The sequence below is a fragment of the Bufo gargarizans genome, chromosome 7 (assembly GCF_014858855.1).
Source record: "Bufo gargarizans isolate SCDJY-AF-19 chromosome 7, ASM1485885v1, whole genome shotgun sequence".
Classification (NCBI taxonomy): Eukaryota; Metazoa; Chordata; class Amphibia; order Anura; family Bufonidae; genus Bufo; species Bufo gargarizans.
Window position 1 is genome coordinate 186,465,870 of NC_058086.1, and position 24,506 is coordinate 186,490,375.

General features: G+C 43.9%; 1 protein-coding gene across 1 annotated transcript in view; it reads right to left on the reverse strand.

Annotated features, from left to right (window-relative positions):
- DNAH12 (dynein axonemal heavy chain 12) overlaps positions 1 to 24,506 on the reverse strand; it is a 165,470-nt gene that overhangs the window by 68,964 nt on the left and 72,000 nt on the right. The window contains 19 exon segments of the mRNA XM_044302476.1: positions 60 to 299; positions 1,020 to 1,224; positions 4,060 to 4,163; positions 5,071 to 5,259; positions 8,022 to 8,255; positions 8,917 to 9,054; positions 9,142 to 9,282; positions 9,672 to 9,928; positions 11,507 to 11,657; positions 12,372 to 12,516; positions 15,262 to 15,420; positions 15,889 to 16,029; positions 16,253 to 16,406; positions 16,409 to 16,424; positions 17,106 to 17,298; positions 19,019 to 19,211; positions 21,831 to 22,045; positions 22,672 to 22,817; positions 23,526 to 23,673. Of these exon segments, the coding sequence (XP_044158411.1) occupies positions 60 to 299; positions 1,020 to 1,224; positions 4,060 to 4,163; positions 5,071 to 5,259; positions 8,022 to 8,255; positions 8,917 to 9,054; positions 9,142 to 9,282; positions 9,672 to 9,928; positions 11,507 to 11,657; positions 12,372 to 12,516; positions 15,262 to 15,420; positions 15,889 to 16,029; positions 16,253 to 16,406; positions 16,409 to 16,424; positions 17,106 to 17,298; positions 19,019 to 19,211; positions 21,831 to 22,045; positions 22,672 to 22,817; positions 23,526 to 23,673 (3,169 nt within the window).

Genomic DNA, 24,506 nt, shown 5'->3' on the forward strand with positions numbered 1-24,506 from the left:
AATGTGCCATAAATACAGTATTTCAGTTGGCAATCACCCCTCTAACTTTTATTTTCGGCCCTTGGGATTCCCTCAGTCTGACATTGTGTCCCCCAACCAGAAAAGCTTGTGCACCCCGATCTAAACGGATGGTCATCAGTATCGTGCAGACTGGTGTTACTCACCTGAAATTCATAACCTAAATCAATAGGGATTCTGTATTTCCTGGCATAATTCTGCATGGCACCAGTCAAAAATGCTTGTGTGAAGAAGAATCCGGACAGCCAGAAGACGTGAGGCTTTCCAAAGTCAAACCAAGTCTACAAGAAAGACATGACGGTATTTAGAATGCAAGGTGTGTTCACTTCTCTACTACTGAAATCCTATGGAACTGAAGAAACACAATAATTGCTTTGATATGGTGGAATATTTATTATAGGACGTCTTTAAAGGGGTTGTCCGGGCTTTTACTATTGATGACCTACCAACTTGCCATAGACAGCAGCAGTGAACAGGTAGAGAGACGGAAGACAGCAAGTGCGCACTGCGTGCGGCATCTCTTTATACAGCTGATCGGCAGGGTGCCAGGTGTCGGACCCCCGCCGATCTGATATTGATGACCTATCCTGAGGATAGGTCATCAAATGTAAAAGCCCAGACAACCCCTTTAAATAAATGTTAAAGAGGATTTCCCTTCACAGTAAGTTATGGTATACTACTTGGATATGTCATTTTTTATTGGTGGGGGTCTGACCACTGGGACCCCCATTCATCACAAGTTAAGTTAAATGGGTCCGGCCCACTACACAGATGTTGCCCGTGCATTGGGGACCGCAATTGCGGTCCCCAATGCATGGAACGGCCGCACAACAGCCGTGTGCATGAGGCCTAAGGCTTATATATTTTTTTATTCCTGCCCAGCATCACTCCATTTCCTTGACTATGAGAAGCTATGCTTTAAGGAGAAAAAAAATGAATCGACCAAGACCCAGTTATTCTCGTGATGGGGTCTCAGCCATGAACACTGCCCTTCTACCTACCTGTAGGAATTTAAGCCGGGACAGGAAATCAATGACGTAACTTCCTAGAGGTTTTAAACTAGGATAAGATCGCTTTGCCCATGTTTCAGGAACTTTCCCTACGATCAAACTTCCAGACAGGGCCTCCAGCTCCGAGTCCATAACAACAAGTCCCTTGATGGCTTTCTGAAGGCTTTGTAGAGTTGTCCTTATAGAACGGATTAAGCTGAAAACACATAAAGGAAGATATAATACTATAAATGAGTGCATGCGAATGATTATTCTAAGGATAGTGTATTGGGTAAATGGTGCTGTAGCTCTCTCCTATTTAAATGAATGGGAAAGAATTGCAGTACCAATCATGGCCACTATCAAATGTATGGAGCTGTGCCTGCTCTGGGGTGATGTGGCCCTGTCAATCAGTTGATCGCTGGAGATGTCAGGAGTCCGACCTACAACGATCTGAAATTGATGGCCTATACTAAGGATAAAGTCCTGGAAAACCCCTTTGAACTTACAAACAGTACAATATCCCAGCATTTTTGTAATAATTCTACATTAAAAAGACCTCAGACATTGATGGCATATCGCTAGGATGTGCCACCAATGTCCTATGCGTGCGAGTCCCACCTCTGAGACCCGCTCCTATCTCCAAACGGGACCCCCAAAGTGAATGGAGAACAGCTATATATGTGTGGCTGCCCTCCATTCATTACTATGGGCGTTCCGAGTGGAGCGATGGCTTTTTGTTACGGGCACCTACCCTGCATGGCGGTATGCTTCCTCTGAAACCGTATTGAAAAGTATTGAAACTATTTCAAAATAAAATGGTAACAGAAATTCTCCTATTAATTTTGTAGAGGAATTATCACATTGGTTCATTTTGTTTCATCTTTTCATTCCGTTTTCTTGCTGGAAACACTGTCAGATTCTTCAACTTTCTGGATTAGCGTAATGTATCATTTATGTAATGGTAGCTAAAGCTTCCTTCATCGTGTCCACTACTGCAGTCTATGGTCATCTCCTCATACAGCTGATCGGCGGGGGGGATCTGATATTGATGACCTATCCTGAGGATAGGTCATCAATAGTAAAAGCCCGGAAAACCCCTTTAACTGTTCGTACTGTGTAATTACTGTTATGTTACTGGTATCCGAGCGCCACCTGGTGGTAATTATTAGGTATCATTGTTGCTAGAGATGAGCAAATAGATCAGTGGTTCTCAACCTTTCTAAAGCCGTGACGCCTTAATACAGTTCCTCATGTTGTGGTGACCCCCAACCATTACATATTTTTCCTTGCTACGTCATAACTAATTTTGCTACTGTTATGAATTGTAATGTAAATATCTGATATGCAGGATGTATTTTATTGCTACAAATTGAACAATAATTAAAGCAGAGTAATTAATCACAAAGACAAAATGTTGGGTACCCCTCAAATAAATAAATCAGTGGTGCTCAAGTCTCCCCCCCAAATAAATAAATCAGAAGTGCTCAGGGTCCCCCAAATAAATAAATCAGAAGTGCTCAGGGTCCCCCAATAAATAAATCAGCGGTGCTTCATGCCCCCCCAATAAAATTAAGCCTTGCTCAGCCAAATAATTAAAATAAATTAGCCAGGCTCAATTAAATCATTGGTGGCAGTGGTGCTCAGCGGCGGTGTCATTAACGAAAAAACTCGGACCTCAGCAGACAGGCGGCCCGACTTACCCGTCCAGACGTCAGGCTCCTTCAAGCACAGGCAGTGATAGGACATCACTTCCTGTGCGCGAGGATAAGGGGCCGCTGCCGTTGTGCGGGCGACCCACAATAGGAAGCCCCAGGCGACCCCCTGGAAAGGGCCCGATCGACCCCCAGGTTGAGAACCACTGAAATAGATTCTAACAATCAAATTCCTTCAAAATCAACCTCCTGGCCTTGTTGCTCAATAGACTCCCGCCTCCCCCTTCATTGACAGGGCTAGACTCATCTCGCCTGTCCTATCAGTCTCGCACCTGCTCCACTGCCCCGAGCATAGGTGCAGGCACAGAACTTCTGCTGCGGCTCACTGTGCATGCGGCGCTGACGTTTGGCTACACCCGTAAGTGAAAGCGGTTGCTTTCGGATGGAGGAACAGCGCCTCCACTTCTAGGTGTACCCAGACGTCAATGTCGCATGTGCAGTTGGTATCTGCACTGCCTCAGGTAGCAGCAGGAGAACCTCTGCGCTTGAGCTGATATTCTGAGCAACAGCGCCCGTGTAAGATTTACAGGGCCAGGCAATATGGCCTGTGAATTAAGGGGGAGCCTCTTGAGCAGGCGGGCCAGGGGGCTGATTTTGAACTAATTCAATTCATTACAATCTATTTGATAATCCTAATTATTACTAAGATGGATGTTTTGAATTTGGCTAATATGCCTTGTCACGCGTCAAGGGTCTTTAATGGCACTGACTTACAGGGTAGCTGCCTATAGGTGGCACTAGAGACAGTTTCTTCCTTCTGGAGGAGAGCTAATGTGCATACCCTTTCCCAGGGAGGACTTCATATAAGACACCTCCACAAGGAGAACCAGTAGCTTCCAATCACCATTACTATTTACTATACTCTTCTTTTTGGAGCTTTACATAAAGAAACGAGGAGGTAAAATACTTACATAACATAACATAACAAATGCCTAAAGACAATTAAACAAACAGTGTAAGGCCTCATGCACACGACCGTGCCGTTTTTTTGCGGTCCGCAAAAAACGGAAGGCGCCCGTGTTGCCTTCCGCAATTGCGGAACGGAACGGGCGCCGGCAATATAAATGCCTATTCTTGTCCGCAAATCGCGGACAGAATAGGACATGTTATTTTTTTTTTGCGGGGCTGCGGAACGGAGCCACGGATGCGGACAGCACACGGAGTGCTGTCCGCATCTTTTGCGGCTCTATTGAAATGAATGGGTCCGCATCCGAGCCGCCAAACGGCGGCTCGGATGCGGACCCAAACAACAGCCGTGTGCATGAAGCCTAAAACAGATACAACTGACGACAAGCGCAGAGCTTACAATCTATAAGGGGAAACGACCTCTCTCTTACTTGTTAAACCTCTCCATCTCTTGCACGAGCACTGTGTTCATACTCTCTTCATATCGCACTGGGAACTTCTGCAGGGCCACCTCAATGTCAAAATCCTTAGGTAGCTGCAGAGATAAGTATAATAGTGAGATTTCCTCCATTTGTATACTACTACTTACCTGGATGTGAAAAATCTTGCCGGATTTAACATCAAATGGATAAATTTCATAGAAATGTACGGTATATTAAAGGGGTTGTCCAAGTTCTTTGTATTGATGAACTATCCTCAGTTTAGGTCATCGATATCAGATCAGCAGGGGTCGGACACCCGGCTTCTTGTAATTACACCTGCTCACCGCTGCTGTTGCTCCCATTCTCTTGAAGTGTTAGTCCTGGCGCTGGCGGCTACAGAGATCAACGGATCTCTGGGGGTGCCAGGTGTCAGACCCCGCTAATCTGATATTGATAACCTATCCTGAGGATAGGTCAATAAAAAATAACTTAACAACCCCTTTAAATGAGTTTTTTGGGCTCAGATATTGATGACCTATCCTCTGGGTAGGCCATCCATATAAGATCATGAGAGTCCAACACCTGGCACCCTCTGCAGCCGCTGGCACCGGAATTAACATTTTGAATGGAGCCGAAAGCACAGCACTAGTGTTGAGCGAACTTGTGTTTTCAAGTTCGGCGTACAAGGTACGGGTTATCTGAGAGTTCCGTTATGGATTCCGCTACCACAGTCCATAACCTTAACAGAATTCTTAGATAACCCGAACCTTGTACGCCGAACTTAAAAAAAGTTTGCTCATCCCTACCCAGCACCATTCAATGTGTGGTGGCCATGCCTGATCCTGCAGCTCAACTCCCATTACTCCTTGAAGTGTTAGTCCTGGCGTTGGCAGCTACAGGGAACTGATCTCCGGCGGTTCTGGGTGTCGGACCCCCACCGATCTGATATTGATGACCTATGCGAAAGGATAGATCATCAATATCTGGATGTCTGGAAAAAGTACATTGTGAAGAGCTCACCTTGCTGAGTATATCATTAGCTATTTCATACAGCGTGTGATCACTGGCCCCGGATGAGCCTCCTTGGCGACCTCCCCCCTGAGTCAGAAGCAGGGATTCAAAAATGGTTTTCGTTTGCTGCAGATCCTTTGATATGTCAACATTTTCATGTAATCCAAAAACCTCCGGATGCTGACTGAAAGGGAGTCTCTTGCCAGACGGAAGAAGTAAGAGATTCATACATATAAGTGTTATAGATAGAGAACTGGTAATATTGTTTGTGCATTCCTCTGTTAGGCCTCATGACTATAGTTTGTGTCTGCACCCGATTAGCATTCTTTGCAGAAAGGGTGCAGAGCCATTTATTTCAATAGGGCCGCAAATGATGCAGACAGCACACCGTGTGCTGTCCACATTCGTATGTCCGTTCCGCGATCCCGCAAAAAAAGAAAAAAAATAGAACATGTGCTATTCTTCTCCTTTTTATGTACAAGGATAGGACATTTCTACAGACATAAAAAATAAATGGTGGCATGCGTTCGGCCGGGATCCTTGTTTTGCTGATCCACGATTTGCAAACCGCAAAACACTTACGGCCGTGTGGACGAGGCCTTAATGTGATTCAAGCAGGTTATTTAAAGGTCCCATAGGAAAAAGTTATAAGAATTTTCTGTTCTATGCTGTAACTCTGCTGGCTCCAGAGAGGAAATCTCCCAGCAGCCCTTGCTGCCTGAATAGCTGCATTCTCGGACTTGGAACCGTTACCACAGGCAATGTACAGTAATATGTTGTAATAAAACTACAGATTTAGCAAGGGTTAAATTGACAGATGTGTCCTACGCTACTCCGGCAGCATAAAGCTCTAATAGTAAGCTTGTTGGAACCGTGCGCTGCGTCAATAGCTTAGTGAGCGGCGACATGCCATGTAACTAGCACAGCTCGCCACCTGTCAATTTAACGCTTGCTGTTGGGGTGTGTCTGTCATCCAGATTGTTGACTGTTACCAGTGGCAACCAGCAGATTTCTGAATGCAGCTTTGGCTGTACATCAAGATCAGTATAAAATCAGTAACATACAGTAATGTGGTTACAAAATAACTCAACCATCTATGTCGATTATATCTACCATATCTAGTACCTGTGTTCAGACAACTTTTTAATAAGTGTTGCTTCTGACTGGATGGCCTCTGAGCCCCATATGGCCATAAGCTCTGTGACTCTGTGTGTGTAATGAGTGCCAGGCTGTGCATCTGCCATCTGGACACCTTAACAATTGATTGCCATCACAATCTTCCAACCTACCAGAAGGAGCGCAAAAACTACAAACTGACCAAATAAGGCTGTGTCCACATCTGCATTTACAAATATGCATTTACTAGGCCAGATCTGGTGAACTCTAGCAGGCTGTTCCTCTGCCACCCTAAATCTCCAGATTCTAGATAAATCAACATAAATAACTTTATTTTTTTTCCTTATAAAAAGAGTTTCGTATAACCAAGATGTCAAATTTCTTATATACCATATTTTTCGGACTATAAGACACACCAGACTATAAGACGCACCTAGATTTGGAGGAGGAAAATAAAAAATATATATTTAATACAAATCAGAGTATATGCCCAAGCCTCATCAGACCCTAAAATCAGACCCTGATTTTTCATAAAACCTCCGATCAGACCAAACAATTTGACCCCCAAGCTCCATCAGACCTCATCATACCCCCAAGCTCCATCAGCCTTCAGAACAGACCCTCACACCTCCAAGCTCTATCAGCCTCAGATCAGACCCTCAGACCGCGAAGCTCCATCAGCCTCAGATCAGACTCTCAGACCGCCAAGCTCCATCAGCGTCAGTTCAGAGCCTCCCTCACCTCAGATCAAACCCCCATCAACCTCTGATGACACCCCCAATAGACTCAGATCAGACCCTTAGACCCTCAAGCTCCAACAGCATCAGTTCAGAGCCCCCCTAGCCTTCATCGGTCTCAGATCAGACCCCATTAGCCTCAGATGAGACCTCAGATCAGACCTCATGAGCCTCAGATGAGAACTTCATCAGACCTCAGCGTCATGTCATAGAGCGCGCAGACATGCACTACGTCTTGGCTCTGTATGCCTTGGCTGTGTCATGGACGTTCCTGCGACAGGTGGCAGGAGATTTGTGAGACTGGCAACACGTGGTTTGATCTGACATGTTTTCTGTTTGGATCAAATGACGTCTGTGTTGTTTCTGGGATCAAATTACGTATGTGATGTTTCTGGTGCTTGCCACGCTTTCTTTCCTCAGGTGTGGCTATTATGGTCATTTTACCTTCTCTATTTATTGCTGTTTCTCCCACTATGCTATGCGGTTATAGCTTCAGTTTGAGTTGTGAATTGCTGGTGTGTGGATCTCGGCTGAGTTCCTGGTGCTGTCATAGCCACTTGAAGTTAAGTGTTTTCTTTCCCTTTGTATTTTGTTTGGGTTATTTTGTGTGTTGCATTTCCCTGTCATTTGTATTAAGGCCTGAGGGAGACTCCTGTTCATCCTTCCTTTTGTAGGAACAGGTTGTTTCAGTTCTGACATTAGTACCAGGGTCCTATAGGGTGAGTTAGGACATTAGGTATCCCTATGTATAAGCTCACCTACCTCTGGGGTCTGTTCATACTGGTAGTTAGTCAGGACTTTGATTAGGGTTTTACTAGGAGTTGTCCATCTCCTTTCCCTAGTTTCCAAGTCTTATTCCCTCTACCCTTTCCCTCCTATGTTCGGTGTGGTGTTTTCCTCCCACACCTGAACGTGACAGGCTGGGCCCAGAAGAAGACCAGGGAGGGTGAGTAGAGCCAGCACATCGCTTCCCTCATCGCTCCCCACGCCTTCCACATGCTGGCAACCGCTTCCATGATGGAAGAGCTCATTAGCATTCAGACTATAAGACGCACTGCTGAGTAATACTAATATAACCATCAACATAGAGTTGAGCCTGAGATTCACCTTGATGAATTCAATGTAATCCTCATAAGTGCCTTTAGGTGGGACTAGGTAGTTCCCACTCGGAGAGAAGGGATAACGGGGATTTTCAATGATGTCATTATTATAAAAATCTGCCAGAGTGGTCAGTAGGAGGCGCCGGTCCCAGTCATCTGTCACGCGACCTCCATAGTTACACTCTCCGGTTAGGTATGAGATGGCCTCAAATGGTACATGTTCATAGTCATTCACAAAGAGCTGAAATAGCAAGGGGAAAAAAACACATTATTTGAAAGCAAAAAAAGTTCTAACACACATCTTTAGGGACCTGGGATAGACATGCTATGGGTGCAGCATATGTAGCTGCATAGGGGCCCTTTAGGCAAGGCAGGCTCTATACCAGAATGAAGAAATGGGTACAATGTTCTCTAGGCTCAAAATTACTGATTCTTTTCTATCAGATAAAGGATTATCTAGAACAGGGATGCTCAACCTGCGGCTCTCCAGCTGTTGCAAAACTACAACTCCCAACATGACTGGACAGTCTACAGCTATTACAGCATGCTGGGAGTTGTAGTTTTTCAACAGCTGCAAGGCCGCAGGTTGAGCATCCCTGGTCTAGAGGATCATACAAAGGAGCAAGAAGCATTATAACGGGCCCCTCACTCTTGATGGATTAGCAGGATGGGGCCTACATAATAGTTTTTAACTGGGGCCTTCTACTGTATATGTCCGCCCCTGTTTGGGACTACAAGGGTACTATCAGGGGTAAACTGCCAAGAGAGCCACTGTACTATCCAATATGTTCTGAACATCAGAATGGTATTATGGAAACAGAGGGTGCTTGGAAATATGGCCATATAGTCTACATTTAATCATGTTACAATGGAAAGTGTCATATAAAATGTAATACAATCACCTGCAGTTGCCGAATACTAATTCTCAAATCAGACTCATTAAATCCATAAGGAATGTTCCATCCCAGAGGACCAAACTTCTTTCTTTCCTGAACCAAAGCATGGAAGAAACACACCCCAAAAAGTAGCTTCTCCCATACCTGGAACATAAAAGACAGCACAGAGTTAGACTTCCATGTTCTTCCTATAGTCTCATATATTAGATGTATGGAAAAGAAACCTCTTACTTGCTCTTTCCCTGCGCATCCATTGAAGAATTGTGGGTCAGAGATCGGGTCCGTGAGATACGACTGCAGCAGATTGAGTCTCAGTCCCGTTGGTGGCTCGTTTGTCATCTTCACACCATTCTGGAGAATGCTCACCGGAAACTGGGGACACAAGTGTTGTCAAGACTGAGAAGCTAAATACTGGCAATTGGATAGAGCTTGGTCATATACGCACACAAGTCTTCCAACAACTTGCTAATTATATGGGTTGTCTCAGTCCAGCAAATGGCATTCATCACGTAGAGAAAGTTAATACAAGGCACTTACTAATGTATTGTGATTGTCCATATTGCCTCCTTTGCTGGCTTCACTTATTTTTCCATCACATTATACACTGCTCGTTTTCATGGTTACGACCCCCCTGCAATCCATCAGTGGTGGGCGTGCTTGCACACCATTTAGGCGTATTTGAGAATGATAAATGACCCCCACAAGGATATAGACCTACTGTATATTACATGTATATCTGATTGTAATCAGGATTTAATTACCTTGGGTGAAGGATAACTAGTTAACCACAGCCTGAAATCTGGGTGACAGTTGTCACTGGTGAACTCCTCACAAATCTTCTCCAGCGTTGGCATCCAGGACACAGCCAGGTGACAATTCTGCAGACAAACCCACGTCCCGTTTGCTGCTCCCTCTTTTATCATTTTTGCAGCTACCGGCCCCTGTCCCTGTCCTAGGGAGATGGCTTGGAACTTGTCGCCCCCTCCCATATTTTTGTCATTGGCAAATTTTAGCAAACCTGAAACAGAAAGTTTATAACGATATCATATTTTATGAGGAATAGATATATCGCATGTACACAAACAGAAGATGCACGGGGTGTTTCTTTTTTCCCAGAAAAAAGGCGTTATTGTCCTAGGGTTATGACTGGTAATGAAAATCAGTAAATGAGACAGAGAAAGTGTGCACTGAGTATAATATCAGCAACCTCCAGTACTCAAGCTGTGGTTACACTATAACTCCCAGCATGCACACTTGCTCAGCCGTACCTGGAACTCCCATAGAGGTGGAGAATGCCAGAGGTTGCTGATCCCCTCCCTAAGGGCTGTTGCTCTGTGCTCACTGGACCTCACGCTCTGCATTACATACTGGTTACAGAAAAGAATTCAGTTGCTTCGAAATGGCAGATACACCTAGGTCTCATGCACACAACTGTAGATTTGGTCTACATCCGATCCGATTTTTTTTTGGATCGGATGCGGACCAATAAATTTCAATGGTGCCGCAAAAGATGCGGACAGCACACCGCAAAAAAAAGAAAAACAACATTTCCCATTCTTGGCGGTTTTGTGGACAAGAATAGGCATTTGGTATATATAGTGGGGCATGCAGAAGGGAAAATGCTGGATGCACGCGGCCGATATTTGTGTTTTGCAAAGTCGCGATTTGCAGACCGCAAAAACGGATACGGTCACATGCATGTGGCCTTACGAAAGTGGTTATCCCCGAGATGTCCCAGAGTCCCCTCTCCGAATGGTGTTATAGTAGGTATGTCGGTCCACGCTCCATTCACTTCTATGAGGTTGATATAGACAGTGACCATAGAAGCGAATGGCGTTGAGGACTGACATGCACACGATTACTTCACTCAGACTCAGAGAGCCCTAGTTTTCATGATCATTGGGATTCACAGGAGTGGACTACCAATAATCTGATATTTATCACCTACCCTGTAGAGAATCGATAAATAATTTTCATGGAATAACCCATTAAGTTAAGGGTACTTTTCTTTTCCGGCATAGGGTTCCGTCACAGGGGCTCTATACCGGAAAGAACTGATCAGGTATATCCCCATGCATTCTGAATGGAGAGCAATCCGTTCAGGATGTCTTCAGTTCAGTCATTTTGACTGATCAGGACAGAGATAAAACCGCAGCATGCTACGGTTTTATCTCAGGCCAAAAAAACGGAAGACTTGCCTGAATGCCGGCATTTTCATAGGAATGTATTAGTGACGGATCCGGCATTCAAAATACCAGAATGCCGGATTCGTCCTTCTGGTCTGCGCATGGAAAAAAGGTTAAAAAAATAAATGCTGGATCCGTTTTGCCGGATGACACCGGAAAGACGGATCCGGCATTTCAATGCATTTTTCTGACTGATCAGGCATTTTTCTGACTGATCAGGATCCTGATCAGTCTTACAAATGCCATCAGTTGGCATACGTTTTGCCGGATTCGTCAGGCCGTTCCGGCGACGGACCTGCATGCCGGATCACTCTGCCGCAAGTGTGAAAGTAGCCTTAGTCTGTGTCCTCCCACTGTAGATAGTAAAGATACAAATGTGTACGTCCTGACAATCGCTTGGTCTTACTTACTTGCCATAGGATCGGCTCCAGGAGATAAGACGAAGATGAGTGGGATCGTAGAATTAGAATCTAAATAGCTTTTTGACAAATCAAATGGAGGCGGCTCAACAAATTTCTTTCCAAGTTTGTCAGTCACATAGTTGGTCACGGCCGGGCTCATCTAATAGTCACAAATGGAGATGTACATTAGAGTCAGTCTTTACATATAGCAGATGGGGAGATTTGATATGTACCCGCTGCCTACACCAATACTGCCTCAAAACATCCTGTTCCTACATCGGTCTGTATCTCTGCAAGTCTTGTGAACAATAAGCAATCCTACTGGGACCCTGTAATATGGGGGGAAACCTGATGGTAAGTGCTTTATGTTCCTGCAGCGCTACCACAGGAGAAATTAAGCATTACACAGTGACTCTTCAAATCAATAAGTTGTCTATGTAACACGGGACGCGACAGGTTCCTCCGGAGAGAGAGACGCTCTTTGTACCCGCTCTCCGCCCCGGGCAAGAGATGAGGATCCTGGATGGAAATCCCCTGATTATATGGAAATATGTTTTCTAAACTGGAGACCCCTTTTATGGTGAAAGGGTTAGCCCTTATTTACGGGATAGGTGATAAATGGAGGACGACTGGGGGTCGACCTCTAGAACCCACGGCATTCTCAAGTCCCTATTCTGAATGAAGCGGGATTGTGGATATCGGTCTAACTTCTAGGAGACTGATGGAGTCCTGTCTTCACCAACCCCATAAAAGAGAATGAAGCGGTGGAGCGTCATGTGCAGTACTGCGAGGAGACTCGCCTATCTTTATCATGCTCCATAGGTCTCAATACTTTACAAGCAAAGCTAATAAATAGACATTGCACGTTCCTTACCTTGTCTGGTCTCAGGCACCTCAGGATAATCATCTTCTGAAGCTCGTTCAGCTTCTCATTAAATGGGTTAGGTAAGGGAACATTGTGCGGTTCTCTGCTGTCATACAACGTGTGCCACACATTGGGATTTTCAATGCAATGTTCTCTGTTCATACAAGAATGTATACTTCATGAAATACAATCTATAGACTAAAGGACAAAAAATTGTCCTGAAGGACAAAAACCACATCATTTCTTTAAAAAATTGAAAACTATTATTGAACAACACCTGCAAACTCAGAAATAGAAAATCTATGACTCCATTCCAACACACAAAATGGTACAATGTAGAAAATTAAAAGGTACCCTAGGGAAACTAAATATTTCGAACATCTATAGAATAAGATTTATAAAATATGTATATATGTATATAAATAATACATTAAATGTTACAATATATTTATTACACCTATGTCTTAATATTAATGTTAGATATTTATATATATTTTTAGTTTTTTTTGTTTTATAACTGATATACCTTTCATTTATATGTACTGTGTAATTCATAGAAGCAACTTATGTGTAAAGCGATTCTTGCAATTCTTGACAACAAATATGGGCACATTTATTAAGACCAGTGTGTTAGACTCTGCTCTTAATAAAGCCCTATAGCTGGCGGGGGTTCCGCCGAAGTTATGAAGAGGCGCGGGGCAGTTCTAAATATAAGACAGCTTCCTTGCATAGAAATGGTAAATGAGACGGGCATGTCGGCCCTTATCCCCCCCCCCCCCCCCACCCACACACACACTTTTTTAGACCTGGCATGAGTAGGAAGAAGTTGCAGATTGCGGCGCAACTAGCTGTTTTGCCGCAATCTGCGCCTCAAAAAAAACAAACTTCTGACAAGTTGTTAATTACATCCAAAATGGTTGCAATTAGAGGTGAGGTTATATCACTGCATAACTAGATGACTCTTAAATATAGTGATTTAGGAATGTGACAATCCCTTTAAAGGGGTTGTCCTTCTTGATAGCCATTGACTCCAAAGGGGGCAGCGCTGCGGTGATGAGCTCTGTCCACTACAATGTTGATGGTGCGGTGTAGTTTTGGTGCTGACTTTCTGCAACTCAGCTACACAGAACAGCTAATCTGCGGGGGTCTGAGACGCCACCCCCTGCCGATCAGCTAAGGATGATGCCCTATCCTAAGGATAGACCATCTCTTAAAAGAAGGCTGGACAACCCCTTTAAGAACTATAATGGCGGCCATATTGGATGTTGCTAAATATAATTTTTAATAACTTTAACAATCTCAGGGATTTACTGTTGATTATTTTAGGAGGAAATATTCTTTAGGGTAAGTGCACACATTCAGGATTTACATGCGGACAATCTGCACTGAAATCTGCAGGTGTTCACAGGGAAATCCATGCGGTCAATCTGCATCAATTGGTGCGGATTTGCTTACGGATTGCATGCGGATTTTCCGTATGCAGATTTTTTTGGCCCCTTTAAAGTGAATGTAGAAAATCCGGTCAGGAAAAATAAAATAAATTGATATGCTGCGAATTTTAGAATCTGCACAGTAGGTCAAAATCTGCATGGAAAAAATCTGTATCGTGTGCATGTGTCACGGCCACGGTTATGGCCGTGACTCCTTGGGAGCCGCCTACAGTTGCCCGCGGTTTGGGTAGTTGTTTCAACCGCAGCTTGGGGCTTGATGTAGTTAGCCTCAGTGCGGTTGCCGCGGACAACAGCTATGTGTGCGGTTCCCTTAGAGTTGTGTGCGTGTGTGGATGCACGTTTGTATGTCTGGTGTGCACTTTGACACTTTCCTTTCACTGTGGCTGCCCGTGGCAACGTTTGGTATGTTGAACATGTGGTGGCAGTGTCCGGCCTTCGGGCTGTCTCCCAGGACGGCTGCCACCCATGTCGTTGCCTGCGGTAACAGCCACAGTGTGATTTGTTTGGACACTTCCCCTTTAAGTTGTGAGTTTCCCTTCTGTGGTGCTGGAAGGGTTAACTCCCTTCCCAGTGTGTGTGTGATGTCACTGGGTGTGTCCGACTGTGGGGTGTGGCTTCTTGGCCTATAAAGCCTCACTGCTAGCATGGCTCAGTGGGTTGCTTCAGCCATGCTTGCTGGAGCAGCCTCCTGTGACCTCCATCTTCCTTGCCAGTGAGAGCCACCCCTGTGGTCATAAAGTATTGTCGTTATGTAGATGTCTTTATGTGTATGATGTTGTATGTGATGTTTATGTTATGTTCTGTTGGGACCTTCCTTTGTGTTTGGTGCAGCATACGGTTCTGGATTCCTGTCTGCTTAGGGATCCAGTCAGCAAGGCTGTGGCAGGTTGGTGGAACTTCTCGTTCGCCTGCCATTCCCGTATAGCTGTTTGTGTTCCCCTTCTCCCAACAGCTTGGCCATTGAGACTCCTGCTCCTCCGTGCCAAGGAGGAGTAGGTCGTCTTACCCAGCTCCTAGCTCAGGGATCTGCGGAGGGTAAGACAGGGCTCCGAGGTTCCTGCGCATGGGTCCTCCTACCTTAAAGGTCGGCCCATGCAGGTTAGGAGTTAGGGTCAGGGTAGGGACGCTGTAGGAGGTGACCTGCTCCCTATCCTGTTCTCATGGCCGAGTAGTCACTACATCATCTGGCATCACACGGCTGAGGGTTTCCCCCATCCTCAGCCGTGACAGCATGAAATTTCAAATTCTCATAGAATACAATGTACATGACCTACGGTGCGGACTTTCCGCACGCAAATCCACGCGGAAAATCTCCACACAATCCTGATCGTGTGCATTTAGCCTTAATGGAGGTACTAAACTATGTAAAGTGCATCTGTAATATACAAAGGACAAATGAACTCAACGAGATGCTACTTTATAACTGGTACGCTCTATACAACCGTTACCTCAATCCCTTAAAAGCAGGTAAATCGCTTGCACGGCAAATCTCATCCCAACTTTTATCCGGTAGCCAGCCCGGGGCCGGGTTTGCAATATTATTTTGTAGGCCCACACCACCGGTAAGTAAGAACATAAATTCTTGGTATTCAATCTCCTTCCTTGCCCTAAAATTAGAATGGATAAAGAGTAATATTTTTTTTTTTTATAAGATTATGTTCACATGATGGATTTTGGAAATCCAAGCCACAAAATTAAGCATGTTTTTTTTTTTGTAATGCTTTTTTTTTTTTAAACAAAGGGGATTTACTTCAATACAAAACTGCATTTCCAGCTCATGTACGGAGCGGTTTTTTAATGCTTCCTATTCATTTCAATGGAAGATGCAGTGCGGATTCCGCCCAATAAAGGGCATGCTAATTCTTTTTTCCACAAGGTAAAAAAAAAAAGAAAGTTCTATTTACCACTGAAATGAATGGGAGGCTGTTTTGAGCCGTTTTTTGGAGCTGATTTTGAGGCAGAAATGAGCCAAAATCAGTGTCAAAAGTGTGTGTAAACTGGAAGGTGAGAAAAGATGGCAAACAGTTATGTGCCTGTAGTTTATGACGCCTGTTAGTGCCCAGATGAAGACTTACATGAGGAGGTTGCAGCAGAGCAAGAAGGAGAACAAAAGCTTGTCCTTCTCAAACAGCGAGCGGCACACATTGCAGTATAAGTTATAGGTGAAGTGGTCATTCAGGTAACGTAGACGTTTTTCTAAGATTTTCGATTTGTTGCTGAAAAAAGAATATAGGAAAATCATCATCTATATTATATAAACATAAATAAAATACAATATAATAAATATATGTATATAAAATAGATAGATGATAAAAATAATAAGCAATAAATCTGTGTAACAATTACCGGTATATATACAGAAATAAATATAAAGAAAAAAGTTATATGTAAACACACAAATACATATGTAATAACGTGCGAAGTTAGAGCAGCTCTCACCTGTCTTGAATTGAGTTGATATAGAGATTGACAAACCAGTTGAGCGCATACTGGTACATTGGGTCAATGTTGGCAAGGTCGGCAATACTGAAGAACAGCACGGATGAATGTTTAGCGATGGGCCTGTAACCTTCTCTGGACTCTGCTATTTTAGTTCAGTTTTCTCTGCAATCTAGAGAAATGGAAAGTAAAAAAAAAAATCTAAAGTTGTAGTGGATCACAATACAGCAATACAACTATGCCAAGGGCAAAATGAAAGCGTATAGTGGCGAGAAAGAAGGCGCTCACAGGGTAAGTATGTAACACATCTCAATCCCTAAAGGGGTGTATGCGTGTTTATCTGCATTATGGAGGTGAGTGCGTTGGAAATATATGATTGGTAGGTGGAGAAGAGGTCATTGCAGGTGTGCGGTGTTTTCTTACACCCAGAATCTGCACTGCCGTGCAGCGTGTACAGAGGCCCTTACCACCGGCCACTTAACAATAGAAACAGCGCAAATTTACCAGCACCTATCACCATAGTGCAATACCAGCACCTATCATATCCATCCATCCAAAAGACTTGATAAAGGGGTCCCGTAACCCCAAAACGCGTTTTCTGTTTTGAAAATTAACCACCAATAAAGCTTATTTTATCCATTTGCTGTTCGATTCCTGCACCTGCCTGAACTAGTCGAGTTGGTTGGAGCCCACTGGGTACACCCCCCTACTCATCCTCTTGTTTTCAAAATTAAAGCAACAGTCCAGGTAAAACTGAAACATTGGGCACAAAATTACTAATATGATTTCACCTAGACCCCGTCATAAAACTGACCAAGATTTGGCACCCCAAAAAAGAAATTTTTTTGCTCACCTGCTGTTTTTTGGTAATCTCATTGCTCATGATCTTGGCTGAATCTAAGATCTTAATGGCACTCTCATCTTCCAAGATGTTCCCTTCCGAAGATTGTAAAGTCTCCAAAATTTTGTCTTCAATCTCCTTCAGCTGTTTTTTATTGGCTGCCGATTGTAAAATTAAGGCATTTCTCTCTTCTTCTAACTCAGGCCTAAGCGAAAGTAAAGCGTAACGTTAAATTCCGTCACAGAAAAAATAAAACTGTTACCACAAAGCTAAAGTAAAATTACACCGACTGTAAAGCTGCGATAGTACATAGGTAAAGTCTAGAGCAGGGATGGTCAACTTGCAGCCCGGGGGCCGCATGCAGCCCCTGTTGGACACATCTGGACACAGAAGCAGTTGTATGTGTGTGGCTGCACACATGTAATGTCCGTGCCATAGAGGAGTGCCTCAGCTCAGGAACAGGGATGGGCAAGCAGTAAAGGTGCACTGGGTAGCCATCTCTGGGTCCCCCACATATTAGGAGAAGGGGGTCTCTTGACCCCTGTGTGGCATTCCAATAAGCAGAATATAAGCAAGGCTGGATTCACATCTCCGTTTTATTTTCTGTTCTTCTAATGAACCGTCAAAAGAACATGAAAAAAATGGATCCTGTGCATCCGTAATGCATATTTTTAGAAAGAAAAAAAAAGTACTGCATGCAGAACCTCTTTTCTCTTCTAAAAAAATCAGATCTCAGATGGAAATGGCTAAACCTGATGCAAAATGTGCATAACGGATGCACAGGATCCATTTTTTGGGGATCAGAAGAACGGAAAATGAAACGGTGATGTGAATCCAGCCTAAGAGATGTGACAACCTATATGTGGTCCTCTCTGTTACAGCTTGTGGGAATTGTGGAATCTACATGAATGAATGGTCTCCTCCTCTCGGAGATGCTGACTAGAGAAGAAGAAGACCCACTTTCTCCCTATAGCTGAGACCCCAGGAAATGGAACCCATCAGACATTTATGGCATATACTGTTGGTATGTCAAAAATATCTGAGATAGTAATACCCCGCTAAGTTTTATTGTGGCCCGCGGGAATGGTTCAGTATGGCAATGTGGTCTTCGGACCAGAAGGTTTTGCACCCTTGCTTTAGAGCCTAGTTTTTCAGGGGTACTCCCAATGTGCTTATCCACTACTTTTAATAGGCAAAGCACAGTGTATGATGATAGCCTTGGGGGTTACCCTGGTGAAACTGAGTAGCGGGTACTTGGCATAGGAATGCTGAGAAACACTTTTAGACTAGAGCAGTATGACCGCTGAGTCGACAATATGGCTGCAATGCTATTTGTGGCTTCAGCTGGTTCTCTCAGAACTTTAGAGGGAAAATCTTGAGGACCTTCTCAAGGACACGAACTTACAAACGACACATATTTAGGCTACTTTCACCCTCGCGTTTTTGGGCGGATCCGTCATGGATCTGCAAAAATGGATACGTTACAATAATACAACCGCATGCATCCGCCATGAATGAATCAGTTTGTATTATTTGTAACATAGCCAAGATGGATCCCTCATGAACTCCATTGAAAGTCAATGGGAGACAGATCTGTTTTCTATTGTGCCAGATTGTGTCAGAGAAAACGGATCCGTCCCCATTGACTTACATTGTGTGCCAGGACGGATCCGTTTGGCTCAGTTTCGTCAAGCGGACAGCAAAACGCTGCAGGCAGAGTTGTGGTGTCTGCCTCCAGAGCGGAATGGAGATGGAACGGAGGCAAACTGATGCATTCTGAGCGGATCCTTTTCCATTCAGAATGCATTAGGGCAAAACTGATCCGTTTTGGACCGCATGTGAGAGCCCATGACGGATCTCACAAACGGAAAGCCAAAACGCAAGTGTGAAAGTAGCCTCAGATGGAAGAAGCATGAACCACCAACCTCTCTTTTGCTACAACAATGCCGAGTAACTGATCTTCTAGACCCTCGGGAGTGATCATAAAGTTTAGCAGTGACACTTTTGTTGCCAACTCCGGCAGATAATGTGGATTTCTGAGTTTGGTGGTGATATAAAATCTGAAGTCACAGGAATATTCAATGACTGTTTCTCCAAGTCTGATGCAGTCCATGCCTCCTGTGAACACAAACGCATAAAATGCAATGGGTTTAAATGTGGCATGTGAACATGGTTACGTATGAAATATATTTGCTATAAGGGAGAGAAAACAAGAAGCTTAAAAGATATCCTAAAATGTACACAGTTTTCCATAAAATTTTCTACTTCAATGTAGAAAAATCATGCTCCAGTGCACCTTTTTCCACACTGCATATATACAAAACGCAATATATCTAAATCCTATCATTTAAAGGCCCTGTTCACAACACGCTACAGCTATTCATTGAGGGAATTCCCAACGTGGCACACAACGCTCATATTAGTGACTATATTCAAACATACCTTAGGGAATATGTTTTCTTGTGGAGGCCCACTGTACAGGGCAGTCCTGCTGCACTTTAATATGCCTTATAAAATGGTATGCCGGATGCTCACCACCTCGCGGAGGCTAAGAGGCTCTCTTTCTCCTCCACTGTGTGAATAGGGGGCCATAGCTATATTTCAGTGTATGTGGCAGGAGTTTTAATGGCGCATACACTGAACATGTTCACATAGCCCGATGCAAAACACAGCCTCACCTACAAGTGGTGTCACACATACTGTAAAATAACTACATCGGCGACACACGGAACAGAAATGTGCTCTGTTCTACGTTAGTGATCACAAATCCAAATGAAACATCTCATGATGAGGTGGTTTACCTTCATCTGTTCCAGGGAGGCAGGAATAAAAAAGACAAAAGTTACAATAAAAAAAAGTAACTAAGGACTTGGAAAGTGGGTGAATGTATAAAGCAGACAACAAACAATTTTCCCAAAAGACAAAAAACCCTGTCCATATTCCCTATTGGGGGTATATGGGCAGCATACAGGGGGGTTTCCTGATTGGGACGCCCCCTCTATGAGCTGGAGCAGACAGCCACTAACAGCAGATTAGGACATCCACATATTACATACAGTACAGACCAAAAGTTTGGACACACCTTCTCATTCAAAGATTTTCTTTATTTTCATTACTATGAAAATTGTAGATTCACACTGAAGGCATCAAAACTATGAATTAACACATGTGGAATCATATACATAACAAAAAGTGTGAAACAACTGAAAATATGTCATATTCTAGGTTCTTCAAAGTAGCCACCTTTTGCTTTGATTACTGCTTTGTACACTCTTGGCATTCTCTTGATGAGCTTCAAGAGGTAGTCACCTGAAATGGTCTTCACTTCACAGGTGTGCCCTGTCAGGTTTAATAAGTGGGATTTCTTGCCTTAGAAATGGGGTTGGGACCATCAGTTGCGTTGTGGAGAAGTCAGGTGGATACACAGCTGATAGTCCTACTGAATAGACTGTTAGAATTTGTATTATGGCAAGAAAAAAGCAGCTAAGTAAAGAAAAACGAGTGGCCATCATTACTTTAAGAAATGAAGGTCAGTCAGTCCGAAAAATTGGGGAAAACTTTGAAAGTGTCCCCAAGTGCAGTCACAAAACCATCAAGCGCTACAAAGAAACTGGCTCACATGCGGACCGCCCCAGGAAAGGAAGACCAAGAGTCACCTCTGCTGCGGAGGATAAGTTCATCCGAGTCACCAGCCTCAGAAAGCGCAGGTTAACAGCAGCTCAGATTAGAGACCAGGTCAATGTCACACAGAGTTCTAGCAGCAGACACATCTCTAGAACAACTGTTAAGAGGAGACTGTGTGAATCAGGCCTTCATGGTAGAATATCTGCTAGGAAACCACTGCTAAGGACAGGCAACAGGCAGAAGAGACTTGTTTGGGCTAAAGAACACAAGGAATGGACATTAGACCAGTGGAAATCTGTGCTTTGGTCTGATGAGTCCAAATTTAAGATCTTTGGTTCCAACCACCGTGTCTTTGTGCGACGCAGAAAAGGTGAACGGATGGACTCTACATGCCTGGTTCCCACCGTGAAGCATGGAGGAGGAGGTGTGATGGTGTGGGGGTGCTTTGCTGGTGACACTGTTGGGGATTTATTCAAAACTGAAGGCATACTGAACCAGGATGGCTACCACAGCATCTTGCAGCGGCATGCTATTCCATCCGGTTTGCGTTTAGTTGGACCATCATCTATTTTTCAACAGGACAATGACCCCAAACACACCTCCAGGCTGTGTAAGGGCTATTTGATCATGAAGGAGAGTGATGGGGTGCTGCGCCAGATGACCTGGCCTCCACAGTCACCGGACCTGAACCCAATCGAGATGGTTCGGGGTGAGCTGGACTGCAGAGTGAAGGCAAAAGGGCCAACAAGTGCTAAGCATCTCTGGGAACTCCTTCAAGACTGTTGGAAGACCATTTCAGGTGACTACCTCTTGAAGCTCATCAAGAGAATGCCAAGAGTGTGCAAAGCAGTAATCAAAGCAAAAGGTGGCTACTTTGAAGAACCTAGAATATGACATATTTTCAGTTGTTTCACACTTTTTTGTTATGTATATAATTCCACGTGTTAATTCATAGTTTTGATGCCTTCAGTGTGAATCTACAATTTTCATAGTCATGAAAATAAAGAAAGCTCTTTGAATGAGAAGGTGTGTCCAAACTTTTGGTCTGTACTGTATGAATGGCTGCCCGGTAATTCTACACTTTACCTGCAGTGACTATTTCGTCACACATACCTTGTTTAAATGTTTGCTTCAATAGTAAAGGTTCCAGCGATGGGTCCAAATCTTCCCCTACGTTTTCCAATAAAAGTGGCGTCCCGAACTGTATGCAGTTTTCCAGAGTTCGCATATAATCTGAATCTGTTAATTTGATGACGCTCAGTTGGTTGTCTCTCTCTGAATTCTTAATCCACTTGTTAGCTTGGCCCTGAGGGTCTATCATTAAGGGCCTGCGGAAAACAGACAAAAAGGAGCACTGACTGTTACCAACATTTTTGCAGAAGAAGAAAAACAATATATAAAAAGACATTGCTTTGAAAAATATGATTAACTTAAAATGGGTTGTGTGAGATTATTATTTTTTTAAATGTTCCCCCCACCGCGCAGTAGTACCTGTTAGGAGCACTATACTTACCTGCTTCCCGCTGCTTGGGCTCCGGCTCCATGGCTCCTGGACTGTCTTCACGTGAGCCGCTGCAACCAGTGACTGGCCTTAGCGGTGACATGTCCCCAAGCGGCATGTGCCTGCTGGGTTACGTGCCGCTTAGCGACACATCACTGATGAGGCCAGTCATTGGCTGCAGGGTGGTGCACATGACCCCATCTGTGCAGAAAGCTTACAGGAGGAAGTTGCCAATTGTATTCTTTTAAATTTACCAAAATGGCCTCTCAAGCAGTTCAATCTGGTGAAGGCAGCCCAGGAGCAATACAGACCAAACGCAGCAGCAAGGAGTATGTAAGTATAATTCTCTCCACAGGTTCTGCTGGGTGAAGAGAGGACATTTAAAAAAGAAAATAATCCTGCAAAACCCCTTTAAGCTAGAAACATAAAAGTACCTATTTACACAGCACATACCAACGTCTTGAGTTGCTCACAATGACACCATTATCTATGGAGAAGCAGTCCGTCGGCAAACCGGCAATATTCCAGGCTCTGATTTTAATTGGATCACCAAGAGTCTTACTCAATGAAAAGTCCTCCGAGCACGGAATCATTTTACTCTGAAACAGAGAATATGAAAGGTAAATCTATGTAATCATTATTTTCTGTAAGAAAGTGAATGGGTCCGCCATCTGCTGCGGCTGCCCCACGGTTGGTGTTCGTGCATTGCGGCCCGTAGCATGGCCACGGGGTGCACGCGTTCGTGTGCAAGAGGCCTAAGACTACAGATTTTTTGTCATTTCAGCCACATGTTTTTAAGTCCCTGAGATACCATAAAGGAGCTGAATATGGTGGCACTGCATCAACACATAATTAGTCTTTAATAAAATAATTTTAAAATTATGTAGTTTCTAAATAAATCTATTTTCCCCAGAAAGCGCTCTACCACTGACCTTGGACTGTGTCTCCTACTGCAGCTCAGAGCCATTCATGTAAATGCAGCACCAGATACAGACCATAGACAGGGTAGCACTAGTCTAGGGTACACTCATTTGTACTATTCTCACTGTAACTTATTAAAGATAACTCCTTTAACCAGTAATGGTGGTATTATGCAGTGCAATATTGCTATTTACTGGTATAAACGGACCAAAATCACTGCACTGACTGGACATCTGGTGACCGCACGCCATATCCGGATTCCACTGATTCATTTGCTCAGACTAAAATAAATGTAAATGTTCTAAATTCTCCAATATACTCTGACCAATATGACATATAATCTTATGTATCGTAATAACAGTAGAAAAAAGACTCCGAGTGTTTACCTTGCACAGCTTGCTCCATTCTCTGGTACATTCTTGTCGAAATCCAGCAGTGAAGGCCCCCAGATAGGCGATGACGCCAGCAGATACAAGGACGTCTCCGGTCAAATTATCATACATGTTCTGAAGTGAATCAGCAGCACTGGACCATCTAATGATCGATAAAGGAAAAATACATACTTAGAAATGAACACAATATCTAAGAAGATGCTGACTGGACGAGTGATACAATACCTAAGCTTACCTAGGCAAAGCTAGTCCACGTCAGGTATGTGCTTAGACATCAGAATTGGTGTTGCAGAACTTGCTGAAATGTAATATACTGTGTATGTGGCCTGGCAGACTTTCTTCTTAGGACTGTTTTTATCGTCCCTGACCCTGGTGTGGACCTTGTTCCAGACTACGCACCTGCCTTGTGCCTCTGCACTGTCTGCCTAGTACTGTTGTCCTACTCCGGCTGTTCCTGATTATGTTCCTGGTTTACCCTGGACATATTACTATCTCCTAGTGATGACCCTGACCAACGCCACTGCCCCGTTAGCACTACTACCCTCAATCAATGACTATTCTGGTGATTGGGACCTGTGGTCCTCCTGCAAGCAAAGTCCATATCTCCTTGCAGTAGATAAGGGTGAAGATCGGGGAGTCTACACTTCAATCTAGCCTGTGCCAAATGGATTGCAGCTTAGGGAATCCACTTTACGTGACCGTAACATGAATATTGTGAAATATTGTCTCCTTTTACTTGGCAGCTGGCAAACTGGTAAATACAAATGGTTCGAATATTCTTAGGGTCAACCAACATTTTCCCACCTACATTTATTTTAAATAGGAATTTATAGATGACATTTATGCAGACCAGGAGGACTTGATCGGTGGAGCTAATTCATTTGTTCCAAACGCTTTTGGTTGTCACATGATTAAAGGTGTTGTCCACCCCCTTACTACTGATGGCTAACCTCAGTATGGGTCATCAACATCCGA